The sequence below is a fragment of the Oncorhynchus nerka genome, linkage group LG11 (genome assembly GCF_034236695.1).
Source record: "Oncorhynchus nerka isolate Pitt River linkage group LG11, Oner_Uvic_2.0, whole genome shotgun sequence".
NCBI lineage: Eukaryota > Metazoa > Chordata > Actinopteri > Salmoniformes > Salmonidae > Oncorhynchus > Oncorhynchus nerka.
In genome coordinates, this window is record NC_088406.1 from 55,082,032 (window position 1) to 55,096,765 (window position 14,734).

Here is a 14,734-nt window from a genome sequence, read left to right on the forward strand (position 1 = left end):
GGATTTACTAACCACCGGTCCTAGCATTCATCATTACGGGCACCTGGCATTCATCATCACTTACACCTGGCATTCATCATCACGCTCGCACCTGCGCTTCATCATTAGGCACAGCTGGACTCCATCACTACACTGATTACCTCCCCTATATCTGTCTCCTCCTTAGTTCCGTTCCCCAGGCAGTACTGACTGTGTTTCATGTCCACATGCTGCTTGTTATGGTGGGCTATGGTCCTGTTATTATTAAACTTGCGCTTGCTTTCCGACTCCCAGCGTATAAGTTACAGAATACCGCCTCAATAAATGGAAGCAGTGGGTAATCAGGACATCTCCCAGATGGTTGACGAACAGAGATACCTACTTAGTCGAGCACACCCGTAAACTCGGCAGTCCACCCAGATCAGCGATTCCTGTCTGTCCCTCCCGGATAAATATGATGGAACCTCATCTAAATGCCGTGGCTTCCTACTCCAGTGCTCCTTCTATTTTGCGCACCAGATGGGAGCTCCCACTACTGAGAGGTCCAAGGTTGCCACGGTTATTTCTCTGCTGTTGGAGTGGCCTACGGCTGTCTGGGAGATGGAGGAGGAGATGGATTCATATGAGGGGTTCATGGCTCTGTTCAGAGGTATCTTCGCTCACCAACTGGAGGGCAGAGAGAGGGGGTGCACCTATTCCGACTACGGCAGGGTGACTAGACCGCTGCCGAGTACATGCTCAGCTTCCTGACTGTAGCAGCATCCAGCGGATGGATTGAGCCGGCGCTCCGTATGCTATTCAGTAGAGGACTGCGCAAGGAGTTTTCTACTGGCATGTTGAGATGACACTCTCCGTGGACGCACACATCGCGATGGCCATCCGTCTAGATAACCTACTTCGGGAGCGTCGGTACCCTCATCACTTCTCTCCCTCCTTCAGTGACCACTCTGTATCAGAGCCTGAGCCCATGGAGGTAGGGATCACATGCCTCTCTGCGGCTGAATGATGTAGACGGAAACAGCTGGGACTCTATCCCTATTGGGGTCAAGGAGGGCTTCAGCAGTGTCCGGTACATCCTAACTCGGGATCCACGAGATCAGAAGGACAGGCACGTGATTGTCCACCCCCTGGCGCAGGTGTAAGTATCCCATCCTCATTTTCTTCCATACCCTTTTTAGTGTCGATCACACTAGCTGGCTGTCCCTCAGTTACTCTTTCTACAGTGCTAGTGGATTCCGAAGCCGCCAGACTCTCGCCTCCTCTCTTAATATCACCTCATACCCACTCTAATCTCTGTTTCCGGTCCAAGCCCTTGATAATCGACCACTAGGATCCAGAACCATCATGGATGGAGTCCATTCATCAGGAGAATATTCCCTTCCTCATCATGAATGCAGCAGATCAGAGGATCATCCTCGGCCTCCCATGGCTCCAACGCCACAACCCCACCATCTCATGGTCGAAGATGAAAATCACGGATTGGGCACCCGAATGCCGGAGGACCTGCATTCCCGTTCCATCTTGTACCGTATCTCCTGTGGTCTGGGATGTAGATGTGGAGACTTGAATTGGGCTCAGGTGTCTTATTATTTCATTATTGTGTACCTGTTAAAAAATGTGTTTTCTGTGGTCCTTTGCAGAAGCTTGAATTGTTTACCGTGTGTGGTCGTTTCCTGAGTGAGTAGTCGAGACTTAGTTTTTTTCCCAGGTGTACTGTGATCCTACGACTACCATTTCTCAGTAAAGTATTATGTACCACTGATTCCTCATCTGGTCTCTTCTCTGCACCTGGGTCCAACCTACCCACAATTCCTGTTCTGTGAGCTCAAACTAAGTCCTCCCGGCACGCTCCAGCAGAGTAGTTCCTGCCTCAGCATCCCTGGTCTCATCTGTTCATTGACTTTGTTACTGATCTCCCCTCTGATGGTTTCAAAACTATTTTGGTGGTTGTGGACTGATTTTCAAAATCATGCCGGTTTATTCCTCTCTCTAGACGAACACAAACCGGTTTAGCATGTCCGGAAGCACATCATTGATCAAAGCCAGGAAGACAGCAGGGGCGTTTGTGAGTCCAAATGGCATGACCTGGTACTCATAATGTCCACTGGCTGTGTTGAAGGCTGTCTTCCACTCATCCCCCTCATGTATCCAAACCAGGTGGTAGGCATTCCGAAAGTCCAACTTGGAAAACCTGGTAGCCCCCTGGAGAAGTTCAAATGCCGAGGAGAGATAGAGGGTAACGATTTTTGACAGTGATATGATGCAGAAGGACAGACGGCCCCAGTGGCCAGAGACTCCTCTATGTACTCCTCCATAACTTTGGTCTCTGGTCCAGACTGAGAATACAACCAACCCCGAGGTGGTGTAGTACCAGGGAGAAGATCAATGGCACAATCATAAGGACGGTGCGGGGAAAGGGAAGTAGCACCTGCCTTACTGAACACTTCCAGGAGGTCATGGTATTCAGTAGGCATTCAGAGATATCCACAGTCTTGCTAACATCCTGAGGAGGACGACTTGGGAAGGCTGTGCTGCTTGAAGGCAGTGGGAATGGCAAAAAGGACTCCAACCCAGGATAGAGCTTGTGGTCCAGTCAATCACAGGATTGTGTTTTTGTAGCCAGGAAAATCCCAACACAACTGGAACATGGGGAGATGCAATGAGGAGGAACTGTATGGTCTCACTGTGGTTACCAGAAACCCGCAATTGAACGGGCACAGTACTATGGGTGACTTCCCATATAGAGGGGCTGTCCAATGCCCTAGCATCCATGGGCACAGAGAGAGGCTGAGTGGGAATACCAAGCTTCGAAGCTATCATGGAATCCATAAGACATTCATCAGCCCCAGAGTCAATGAGCACTCAGAGACTTAGATTGGTCTCCCCACAGCACAAGAGCAAAAAGGGGGATTTAGGGAACTCCCAGTCTGACTCACCATAGTACTGGTACCCACAGAGACAATGGTTTCCTAATAGTGCAGGTAGCTATAATATGTCCTGCCCCGCCACAGTACAGACAACAGTTATTATTCATCCTCCTTGAGCGCTCCCAAACTGATCGCCTAGTTCTTCCCAACTGCAGAGGCTCAGGAGTATCCAACTCACCCATCGTAGATTAACAAGAGAGCACGGGTGGCTTCGAATCCTCTCAGAAGAACTGCCTTCAGAAACCTCCGGATTCCATAGGAGGTGAACGCGCCATATCGTGTGCACGAGTGTGCCCGAGACCAGACCTCCTCTCACTCCTATGTTCCCTTAGGCGTCCATCAATTTTAATGGTTAAGGCGATAAGAGAGCCGAGGTCCACCGGCAGTTCCCGAGCAGCTAGCTCATCCTTTACCTCCTCAGAAAAGTAGCGAAAAGAGACTCTGTATTCTAGGCACTCTCAGCAGCCAATGTGCGAAAGTCCACAGTTTGCTAGCCGCCTTTCTTCCGGATAACGGAGACTCAAAAACTTTTCTCACCTCTGCCATGAATTCCTCCTCTACCATGAATTCCTGACCGCAAATGGAAGATTGTTGTTCCCAAACTGCCGTAGCCCAGGAGAGCGCCCTTGCCGACATTAACGTAATTATATATGCTATCTTTGATCGGTCTGAAGAAAACGAAGATGACTGTAGCTCAAAAAGCTGGTCCAAGTCAAGCTGGGTCTGACATGGCCAGTTTGTACTATCAAGGCACAAGGTGAGGCCCAAATGCAGACACAGGAGGCAGATGGTTGGAGTCTTACAATGTTTATTAATCCAAAGGGGTAGGTAAGAGAATGGTCATGGACAGGCAAAAAGGTCAAAACCAGATCAGATTCCAGGAGATACAAAGTGGCAGACAGGCTCATGGTCAAGGCAGGCAGAATGGTCAGCCAGGCGGGTACAAAGTCCAGAAACAGGCAAAGGTCAGAACCGGGAGGACTAGAAAAAGGAGAATACGAAAAGCAGGAGAACGGGAAAAACGCTGGTTGACTTGGAAACATACAAGACGTACTGGCACAGAGAGACAGGAAACACAGGGATAAATACACTGGGGAAAATAAACAACACCTGGAGGAACAGGTGAAACCGGTCAGAGCGTGACAAACATAATGTCACAAAGCAAGTTCAGTTTCATCCTGAAATAACTTCATATTTCCGAGTTAGTCAAATATTAGATTAGAAAGTGTTGAAATTGTCTATGGCGCTAAGTAGCTAGTAGGCTAGCTGCTTATTAAAGGTAGATAAACTAGTTAAAAATCTAACATTTTCAAAAACCTGACTGTGGCGTGCTATTTAATTTGATCATGCTTTGTAAATCATTCGGTTTTATGCTATTTTAGTCCACACAACATGTCACCCAGTCACCTACAGTAGAAACAATCAAATTTGCCATGCTTTTTTGTGTTACCAGATCCGCGATGAGAAGGTTCTAGCTAGTGTATCCTTCTGTCCTTCAACTCTTGTTAGATGTAGTTGTCTGGTTTATCAGGTCCCAGGCTACAATGACTGTTATGATGATTTATTTCCAAGTTAATTATTGTCTTTTTCTTTTTGATTTAGCGTCATCTGTACCTGATATAGAGCAGATCTAGTCTCATGTGCGGAAGTAAGCCGTCTGGGGAAAGAAACTCATTGGGAGGGAGCGTAGAGCAGACCCAGAAGTTCTGACAGAACGGACATACATTTGAGCACCCAAGGACGGTCCATTTACTTTGTGCTGTTGAGTGTTATCCTATGAAATCCTGCGATTTCATTGGGGCAATTCCCTCTCATAGCAAATAGCTGGCAAAACAATCCAAGCAATGTCATGGCCTATGCGCCCACGGAGGCGGAGCAGCTGCTGCTGGCAGTAACTGAGGGGCAGAGTAGTAAGTATGTACAGCTTGTTTTGAACAATATATTTTTTAAACAGGAAAATGTACACATTTAGAGGACTTCTATGAACAGTTAAAACTTAGCCTATGAATTATAATATATATACTTTAATAAAAATATGAGAACTTTTTGTCGTTGTAGACCAATCGCAAATGCCGCTGCTATAAGGCATCTTATTCCCTTTTCTTTTGACAAGTAGGGAATATTATATAGGGCAGGGATGGGCAACTGGCAGCCCCTGGTCCCGCTTTTGTAAGGTTGCAGATCAATTTCCCCAAAAAATGAATACAAATTTGAATAAATACATTTGGAACTCAGTTGAAGTAGAATACACAGTGTGCAATTTCAAAATGTGGTTGTGCATCAGCAGGTTTTCTCTCCACCCCGTGGCAAAATGAGTAAAATCGTACAATAATTATACAATTGCAAAATGTTCTCTTCCAACCCATGGCATAATGTGTAGAATTGCAGCAAACTTGCTTTAAAATGGCAAAATGTTCTATGCCCCTTGACAAAATGTGTAGAATTGCACAGAATTAACTCTAAAATGCACAAGGTGTGGTGCCCCCCCCACAACACAATTTCGACTAGGGCCTCCAACACTCTGTTCGAGTGGAGGAAATGGAAGAGCTCAGCCTTTCAGAACCAGTTCAGCCCACAGCCTCTGCTTCTCAAGGTCTCACATTACCTGACACAGTTCACCCGGACTCACGTGGGTGGTTGTCATGTAACTGCCATGTTATAATGAAGGTATTATCTGCCCCACCTGCCCTGAATGACGGGTCGCCACGGGTATTCCTACTGTTTTAAAAGGCTGTCAGAATGAGGTTTCAGAGACAGTTGTTAGTGTAATACTATCATTATAACATGGCAGTCACATGACAACTACGCAGGTTTACACCAATAAGGGTAGTGCCCTTTAGATCTAATCCAAGGTTCTGTCTGCTTTGTGGAACAGACAATATTAGCAGAAATGCATCCGGTAGTTATGTTAGTATCTTAGTTACCAGGGAGTATCTTAGTTACCAGAGAGCCACCCACGTGAGTCCAGGTGAACTGTGTCAGGTAATGTGAGACCTTGAGAAGCAGAGGCTGTGCGCAGAACTGGTTCTGAAAGGCTGAGCTCCTCCATTTCCTCCACTCTAACAGACAAGTGAACACTGGACCGGGCTGACAGACACACAAGCAGACACAGACATACAAAGACTACTGGGATGCCGCTGTGGAAGAAAATTCGCCCTTCTTCAGCTGCTGGGAAACTAGAGGCTCAGAATGTGTCCAGGTATTCTGCCTCTGCTTCTCCTCTGCTTTTTCTCCTGTCAGTTTGAGAGTCAGTCATGAGCCACTGCGTTGTTGTTGCTTTTAACAGCAGATCAGCTGTGATTCCATGCTGGTTTTCTAATTGATTATCACATTTTTTGCTCTGCTGTTTTTCAGTGTGGGCTTTCATCTCAGCATGGGGCTAACAAGGTTGAGCTGGGGTGACAGGTGGTTTGGGTTGAGGCTTTTGCGTTGTTGCACTGCAATGTTGTTGCTCTCTAAAGGAGCAGAATGCCTATTTTTCAGAGCCTGTTGACTGTTGTCAAGGGGTTGTGGAAGTGGCCTCGGTGGCACAGCTCTACATTTACCATGTAGCACTGGAAACCAAATTCATTTGAGCTCCGTTTAAATACATTTCCCCAGATTTGATAAGATTTTAATGCTGTTATTCCTAGCCCCCCTCCTATCTTCTGTTTTGGTAAACAAAATTGTAATTGCCAGATCATGCGGAATTTGTCATAAAAGTGGCTGTGTCAAGCAAAGTTTATAACCTCACAGAGAAGTTCTGCTATACACACAGACTCCCGCTGATGTACAGTAGTTATCTAACGCGCATTACGTAAGGAACAACTTATTTTGCAACCTCCGTCTGCTGTGTGGTTGGTTTGTCTGGAAGGCTTTTGAGACTGACTGTATTATGTGGCGGATGTAGCTGCACACAGGGCTTTCCTCCCTCTCACAGCATTGACTTTAAGGCTGCGTTTCTACAGGCAGCCCAATTCGGTTAGTTTCCCCACTAATTAGTCTTTTGACCAATCACGTCAGATCTTTTCACATCAGATCTTTCTCAGAGGTGATCTGGTTGGCCAAAAGACCAATTCATGAAAAAAGGATCCGAATTGAAGGATCCGAAGGATCCGAATGTAAGGTTGGATCCCCTCTAGGTCAGAGCACCAATTACACAGGGTCTTCTTTTCTGGACTTAACCTGCAACTTTTGGGTTCTTCTTCCACAGCGTCTTTGCTGAGCTGGGGAGTGCAGGAGAGCGAGGGACTAAGATGTCGGGGCCAGAGCAGCGGGGAGAGAGATCGGACCCTGGTGTCCCGAGGGTGCACCTGGGGGCCGTGTCAGAGGACAGGCCACCTCCTAAGTGGCTGGAGCGTGAGCTGCTGAGACAGGAGAACCGTCGCCACTCTGTAACCATGGGAGACCAGGTCAAACTGAGGTCACGACTACTCTACAGTGACGATCCCACACACAGCCTCAGCAAGCTCAAGGTATACCACCCTAAAGGACAGTTTCCCTGACTGAGATTAAGCCTAGTTCTGGACTAAAAAGCAAAATACGTTGTTTCCCATTATACAACGGGTGGGTCTAATCCTGAATGCTGATTGGTTAAAAATACATTCAAGCTGGTGTCTATTCCACAAGTCACCACTGTCTAAATCCATGACGTTAAAATGCCTATTTACTCTGTTCCATCTGGCTGCGCAATCCACTGTCTCATCAGCCCAGCCAAGCAATTTATAATCTTGATCTCCACTATAAAAAGCATCTAGACATTATCTCATATTTCTTTTAGACTAACATTTTGTTTTCAACAGTGGGGATTTCTATAAACCTTGCTGTCTGGCTCTCCGACATTTGCAAAATTGTTTCAATATTCAAATTCTCCAGCTGTCCCATAGTTTTTATGACAGAAGTCGGCTTTTTAATTATTCACTTGAATATTTATTCTCGATGTAGGTCTTGAAAACTCATTTTGGAAGATGAATGTGGTTTGATGCTGTGGGATTATTATATAGTCTGTGACTACCAACCCATTACCTTCCTCATACCCTGGGTGGTGTTACTAGGCATTGGTTATCAGCCAGCAGCAGAGGAAGGTTTGTTGGGCACCTGTTACTTAGAGACAGGTATAGACAGACGTCAGGGTTGCTAACGAATCAGTGGCCTAATTGTTCACTATTCACGAACGTGTCTCCATGAGGATGTAAAAAGCTCTGGAATGGTGGAAGTGCAAATGTCATTTTCTTTTTTGCTGGATACAAGTGACACAGACAGACAGTCTTGATGAATTAAAAAACGAATTGGGTACCTAAAAAGGTAATGTTACACAAACATTTGAAGATTTGTTTTAGTTGTTTGACCCGTCTATGAATTTGAAAGTGGTTACATTTCACCAGCCCCATCCCCTATCTTTATACTAAACTGGGCTGAAACGCTGACTGACTGACTCATAGAATCTGTATCATGATGAGTTTAACCTTAAGGTGTCAGTAGAGTAGAATTGAAGCAGACACCCAAGGGAGGAATCAATTTGAGGTTATGCCAGAAATGACATTTTGAATGAAGTTGAGAATTGATTTTCTCATTACATGACAGGGCCTCTGGCAGGCAGAGAATTATCAGGACCAGTGAAGCCTGTGTACTAAAGCAAACACAATTACTGGGTCTTGCTAAAGGGATTTCCATTGAAACAAATAACAACCTTCAACTGGACTGGAGAAAGGGGAGCAACCCTGAGATTGGTAATCCCAAACTGTCACTGCAGTGTTAGGAATAAATTCAGTCCATTCCAGAAATCCAGGAAGTGAATTCATGAATTGACTCTATTGAAAACGGAATTGACCTGAACCTTGGCCCCTACAGTTGTCTGTCTATCACTGTCTCTTCTTAATAGACTGTCACTGGAATTAAACATTGAACATTGCTCTATTCGATAAAGTCAGACAATAGTGAAACAGAGGAATATTGTGTGGATTCCATGCTAGCCTCTTCTGTCTTTGGTCATCTAATGAGAATACTGCTCTGCTGAAATAGTTTGGCTAGATAGCAGATTCTCTTTATAGTTTAGCTGTTAATTAAAGGGCCACTCTAAAATAGATGGAGCTACGGATGCAAGAACTGACCATTCATGAGATCAAAATGATAGTTTGAACCATGTTTTGAAGCTCAACAATGTTTGTTTATAAATTCATTACAAACAATAAAGTAAAACCACCTTACATTTTGGGTTCTGATGGTGTCAAACAGTTGAACTAAGCTCAAGAGGTTAAATCACATTAATCAACAATCAATGGCCATATATCATTAAGTAAAAGTAAAAACAAATGGATGTACCAATCCCAGATTGCCCGTTTAAGGACTTCCATGTGATAGCAGGTACATTCTGCCTCAGGTAGAAATATTAATGGAGTCAGTAGTCGAAGTCAGTCAGTAGAAGGATTTGGAGAGCAATGGGGTTATGAGAGTGATGCTCCCTCCCAGTCTCATATAAATAATGATTGTCCTGCACTGCTAAACAATAAGAATGCTTTGTGGGTCTTTATAAAACATTTAGATGGTTAAATGAAATGAACCCTTATATTTTTGGTTCTATATAGCACCATTTCTTCTAGCAGTGTGATGGCTCCTGTTAGAACCCTGACATAGTCCCGGTGTTTGACGCTGAATCGTGTGGTTACACATGTTTCAAATGCACCCAAAATGCAATGATTGATTCAATTCTCGATCTCCACTAGTAAGCTAACTGTTGATACAGTGGGGCAAAAAAGTATTTAGTCAGCCACCAATTCTGCAAGTTCTCCCACTTAAAAAGATGAAAGAGGCCTGTAACTTTCATCATAGGTACACTTCAACTATGACAGACAAAATGAGAAGAAAAATCCAGAAAATCACATTGTAGGATTTTTTATGAATTTATTTGCAAATAATGGTGGAAAATAAGTATTTGGTCAATAACAAAAGTTTATCTCAATACTTTGTTATATACCCTTTGTTGGCAATGACAGAGGTCAAACGTTTTCTGTACGTCTTCACAAGGTTTTCACACACTGTTGCTGGTATTTTGGCCCATTCCTCCATGCAGATCATCTCTAGAGCAGTGATGTTTTGGGGCTGTTGCTGGACAACACGGACTTTCAACTCCCTCCAAAGATTTTCTATGGGGTTGAGATCTGGAGACTGGCTAGGCCACTCCAGGACCTTGAAATGCTTCTTACGAAGCCACTCCTTCGTTGCCCGGGCGGTGTGTTTGGGATCATTGTCATGCTGAAAGACCCAGCCATGTTTCATCTTCAATGCCCTTGCTGATGGAAGGAGGTTTTCACTCAAAATCTCACGATACATGGCCCCATTCATTCTTTCCTTTACACGGATCAGTCGTCCTGGTCCTTTTGCAGAAAAACAGCCCCATGCTTCACAGTAGGTATGGTGTTCTTTGGATGCAACTCAGCATTCTTTGTCCTCCAAACACGATGAGTTGAGTTTTTACCAAAAAGTTATATTTTGGTTTCGTCTGACCATATGACATTCTCCCAATCTTCTTCTGATCATTCAAATGCTCTCTAGCAAACTTCAGACGGGCCTGGACATGTACTGGCTTAAGCAGGGGGACACGTCTGGCACTGCAGGATTTGAGTCCCTGGCGGTGTAGTGTGTTACTGATGGTAGGCTTTGTTACTTTGGTCCCAGCTCTCTGCAGGTCATTCACTAGGTCCCCCCGTGTGGTTCTGGGATTTTTGCTCACCGTTCTTGTGATCATTTTGACCCCACGGGGTGAGATCTTGCGTGGAGCCCCAGATCGAGGGAGATTATCAGTGGTTTTGTATGTCTTCCATTTCCTAGTAATTGCTCCCACAGTTGATTTCTTCAAACCAAGCTGCTTACCTATTGCAGATTCAGTCTTCCCAGCCTGGTGCAGGTCTACAATTTTGTTTCTGGTGTCTTTTGACAGCTCTTTGGTCTTGGCCATAGTGGAGTTTGGAGTGTGACTGATTGAGGTTGTGGACAGGTGTCTTTTTTATACTGATAACAAGTTCAAACAGGTGCCATTAATACAGGTAACGAGTGGAGGACAGAGGAGCCTCTTAAAGAAGAAGTTACAGGTCTGTGAGAGCCAGAAATCTTGCTTGGTTGTAGGTGACCAAATACTTATTTTCCACCATAATTTGCAAATAAATTCATTAAAAATCCTACAATGTGATTTTCTGGATTTTTTCCCCCTCATTTTGTCTGTCATAGTTGAAGTGTAGCTATAATGAAAATTACAGGCCTCTCTCATATTTTTAAGTGGGAGAACTTGCACAATTGGTGGCTGACTAAATACTTTTTTGCCCCACTGTATATAGTACCTCCCCACATTTCCCATCTGCTAACTAGCTAGTCATTTCACATCTGCCACACACGCACACACACACGCACACACACACACACACACACACACACACACACACACACACACACACACACACACACACACACACACACACACACACACACACACACACACACACACACACACACACACACACACACACACACACACACACACACACACACACACACACACACACACACAGGCAGTCCAGGAGTTTGTTAGTGTGTTTATCCCTGATATTCATTAATGACAGATCAGAGGCTCCTTGGATGAAAGGCATGAAAGGCCTGTTGCTAGGAGACCCTGTTGTCACATCTGAGAGAGGCCATTATTACAGAGAACATGGCATGTCACCATGTCAAGGTGTCACACCGCCCTCCCCCTAGGAACATACAGAGATGTAGCTCTCCCCCACCCTCCACTTTGTGTGTGCAGTGTAAGATTGAATGTATTTGAGTGTGTTTGTTTGTCCTGTGTGTGTGTGTGGGTGTGTGCATTGCTGTGTCTCGGATAAGTGTGTGTGTGTAGCTGATGTGAAATGATTAGCTAGTTAGTGGAAGTAGTTGTTTCCATTACTCTGCAAGGGCCGCGGCTTTTGTGGAGCAATAGGTAATGATGCTTCTTGGGTGGCAGTTGTTGATGTGTTCAGGGGGTCCCTGGTTCAAGCCCAGGTTGGGACATGGAGAGGGACACAAGCAATATTGTTACGTGTATGTGTTAGTGTGTATGAGTGTTTGTGAGTGTATGTTTGAGTGATGCCTGCATCTCAGGACCACTAAAACGGGGGTCTAACCCCCACTCAACGTTGCCACCTAGTGTGTTGTTAATTAAATGGAAATTGTGTGCCATGTTAGCCAGAGTCCTCTCTCAACCTTGTCCCCTCCGCTCCCCTCCCTTGTATCTCTAGCGCTCTGAGTTCATTAACTGGCTGGTAAGTGACGTCTTGCATGGGCTGTGAGAATTGAAGGAGCAGTTTGATTTGTCACCTCTCCACTGTTCTTCATTTTCCAGAAGTAATGGAACAATTCTGAAACAATTTTCCAATTCTATTATTATCTTATTGTGTATTAAAACACTGCTTTGATCTGAAGTATCTGTTCATTCCTGTGTGGAATTACTTAAAAAATATATCATTTGTGACACTATAATGACAAAAATGCATATTTTTTTCCCAAATAGATTGAGCAGAGAGTATCCCTTGAAAGCCTGACAAAGCTCAAACTGGCATTTGAGGTACATTTCTAATATGGTTTGAGAATGTGTTGTTGGGATGACCTAGTATGGTCTTTCCTTATGGATATACGTGTTTAATTCCAATCGAACCCTAGCCAATCAGAAGGCAAGATGAAGCTATTACTATAATGCATATCCAATCCTCAAATCTACAGAAGTAGGGGCTTGGGGTCGATTTGGAATTCAGTGATCCAATGCGTTTAATGACACCTTCTCCTCTGCAGGAATTTGAAATGGGTGGCCAAAGATCCCTGGATGTGTTGAACTTTGGACTGATAGTGAAGAAGTGTTTGGGCTTACACAACATAGTAAGTGTCAATGGAACTGGAAAAGCACCAAGATGACGCAACTTTTAATTATAAGACAGACAGATTAATAAATGGCTGGATCTTTGTCTCTTTCATTCTCTCAATTAAATTAAATTCAATGGGCTTTATTGGCATGGGAAACATATGTTTACGTTGCCAAAGCAAGTGAAATAGAACTCTCTTCCCCTCTCTCTCTCTCTCTCTCTCTCTCTCTCTCTCTCTCTCTCTAAATAAAATAGTTTTCTATTTGTCACACTGTAAATGTTTCATTGTATTTTTAACAACCCTGATAACGATGTCTGGACTCAGCTATGTTTTTGTTGTCTGTCCCATCATTCCTTTGTTCTGTGAATGTCAGAACAATGCCCAGATCCAAGAACTATTCATGAAGATCGATTATTCTGGCCAGGGGAGGATTGAATGGGTGAGATGATAAGATTCATTTCCTTTACCCAGGTCACAACATATTTATTCCCCTTAGAATGGAATGGTGACTGCCCAAGGAAAGCAACTGACAAAATATTAAGTACAATCTCCATGAAACTGATCTTCAAAATGTTTGGGTTTGATTCCATGTCAAACAAAGATTTTATTTTAGCCTGATCCCAGGAATTTAGTTTGATATCCCATTTCTAGAGTATACTGTACATATATGTATATCATAACTGCTGATGATCACACTTGAGTTGCACTTCTATCCTACACCACAAATGTTTTTAATAACTATTATCTCCATTTGTTATGTCTCATGTTATTTGTCATATGTATTCGCACTGCTTGCCTGCATTATTGCCTATTGCAGCTTGTGGAATAAATAAAGTACTATATTGATGTGACATCTCCTGCAGGATGAGTTCTGTACGTACATGCAGTTGGAGTACACAGAGAAGGAGGAGTCAGTGTTGCGCGGCAAACAGGTGGCGTTCTCCCTGCCAGCCACGGTCAGGGCCCTAAGCCACGGAGAGCCCGTTCTGCGCGTCCATTCCACCCCCGATGGCACCATCATCACCGTCCGCGAGGATGGGGCTGTCTACTACTGGAGCCCCGAGCTCAACCTGAAGAGGAGCAAGAGCGTGTTTGTGTGTGTGTGTGTGTGTGTGTGTGTGTGTGTATATGTGTGTCAGTGAGTAGTTTTGAAGTGTGAGAAAGTAGACTTGTCCTTTTTTTATGTAGGACCACACCCTTCTCAGAGGGTGTGGTCCTAGTTTGGTCCTGGTTTGGTCCTAATTTGGAAATATCATAGTTTGGAAATGTGTTTTGAATTTTGCATAAATTAAATTCAATGATTTGCTTTGAATGCAGCATGAAAGACCTGTGAGCAGAAAACCAAAATGGGCAACTGATTTTATCACCATGCCACAGTACAACAAACTTATCATGGGAACAGGGTAAGAGCTGTGTACTGTCTGTTTCAGAATGTAGGCTTAGCTGAAAAGTAACTAGAGCATTACTTTTGCATAAATTCCTTTATTTTACTGTCTTGTGTTAGTGCAGTCTATTGCTACGCACTCTCTTGACAAGATCTGTGTTCCACCACTAATCATGGTCAATTCCCAGATGGCTGAGTCTCAGTTGAACAGTGTGACCTGTTATACCCATGGTAGGAGTTAGAGGCCGCGTCCCAAATGGCACCCTATTCTCTATATGGTGTACTACTTTTGACCATGGGCACTGCTACAAAGAAGCACACTAGGACTAGGGATTAGGGTGCCATTTGGAACACAATCAGGGACAACGTTCCTGTCGGTGTGTCCTGTGTTACAGAGACAGAGAGATCCAGTTGTATGAGCTGTCCTCTCTAGAGCCGTACTGTCAGATCAGTTCCCTGGAGACAGTCCCTCTGAGACTGGACTACTGGTGAGCCTCTAGTCTCGCACGCACTGGCAGCCTAAACATGTATCATTAATATCAGATCACCCACTGGCAGTCTAAACATGTCTCATTAATAT

At 44.4% G+C, this 14,734-nt stretch overlaps 1 protein-coding gene across 1 annotated transcript in view; it reads left to right on the forward strand.

The window, feature by feature from the left end:
* Positions 1–5,882: 5,882 nt before the first annotated feature.
* Positions 5,883–14,734, forward strand: part of wdr95 (WD40 repeat domain 95) — a 30,652-nt gene continuing 21,800 nt past the window's right edge. Inside the window, exons 1-9 of the mRNA XM_029673296.2 lie at positions 5,883–6,105; positions 7,099–7,360; positions 12,152–12,175; positions 12,424–12,477; positions 12,702–12,785; positions 13,144–13,209; positions 13,634–13,864; positions 14,088–14,173; positions 14,550–14,642. Coding sequence (XP_029529156.2) covers positions 6,038–6,105; positions 7,099–7,360; positions 12,152–12,175; positions 12,424–12,477; positions 12,702–12,785; positions 13,144–13,209; positions 13,634–13,864; positions 14,088–14,173; positions 14,550–14,642 — 968 coding nt within the window. The 5' untranslated portion in view covers positions 5,883–6,037. The remainder of the gene's footprint in view (positions 6,106–7,098; positions 7,361–12,151; positions 12,176–12,423; positions 12,478–12,701; positions 12,786–13,143; positions 13,210–13,633; positions 13,865–14,087; positions 14,174–14,549; positions 14,643–14,734) is intronic.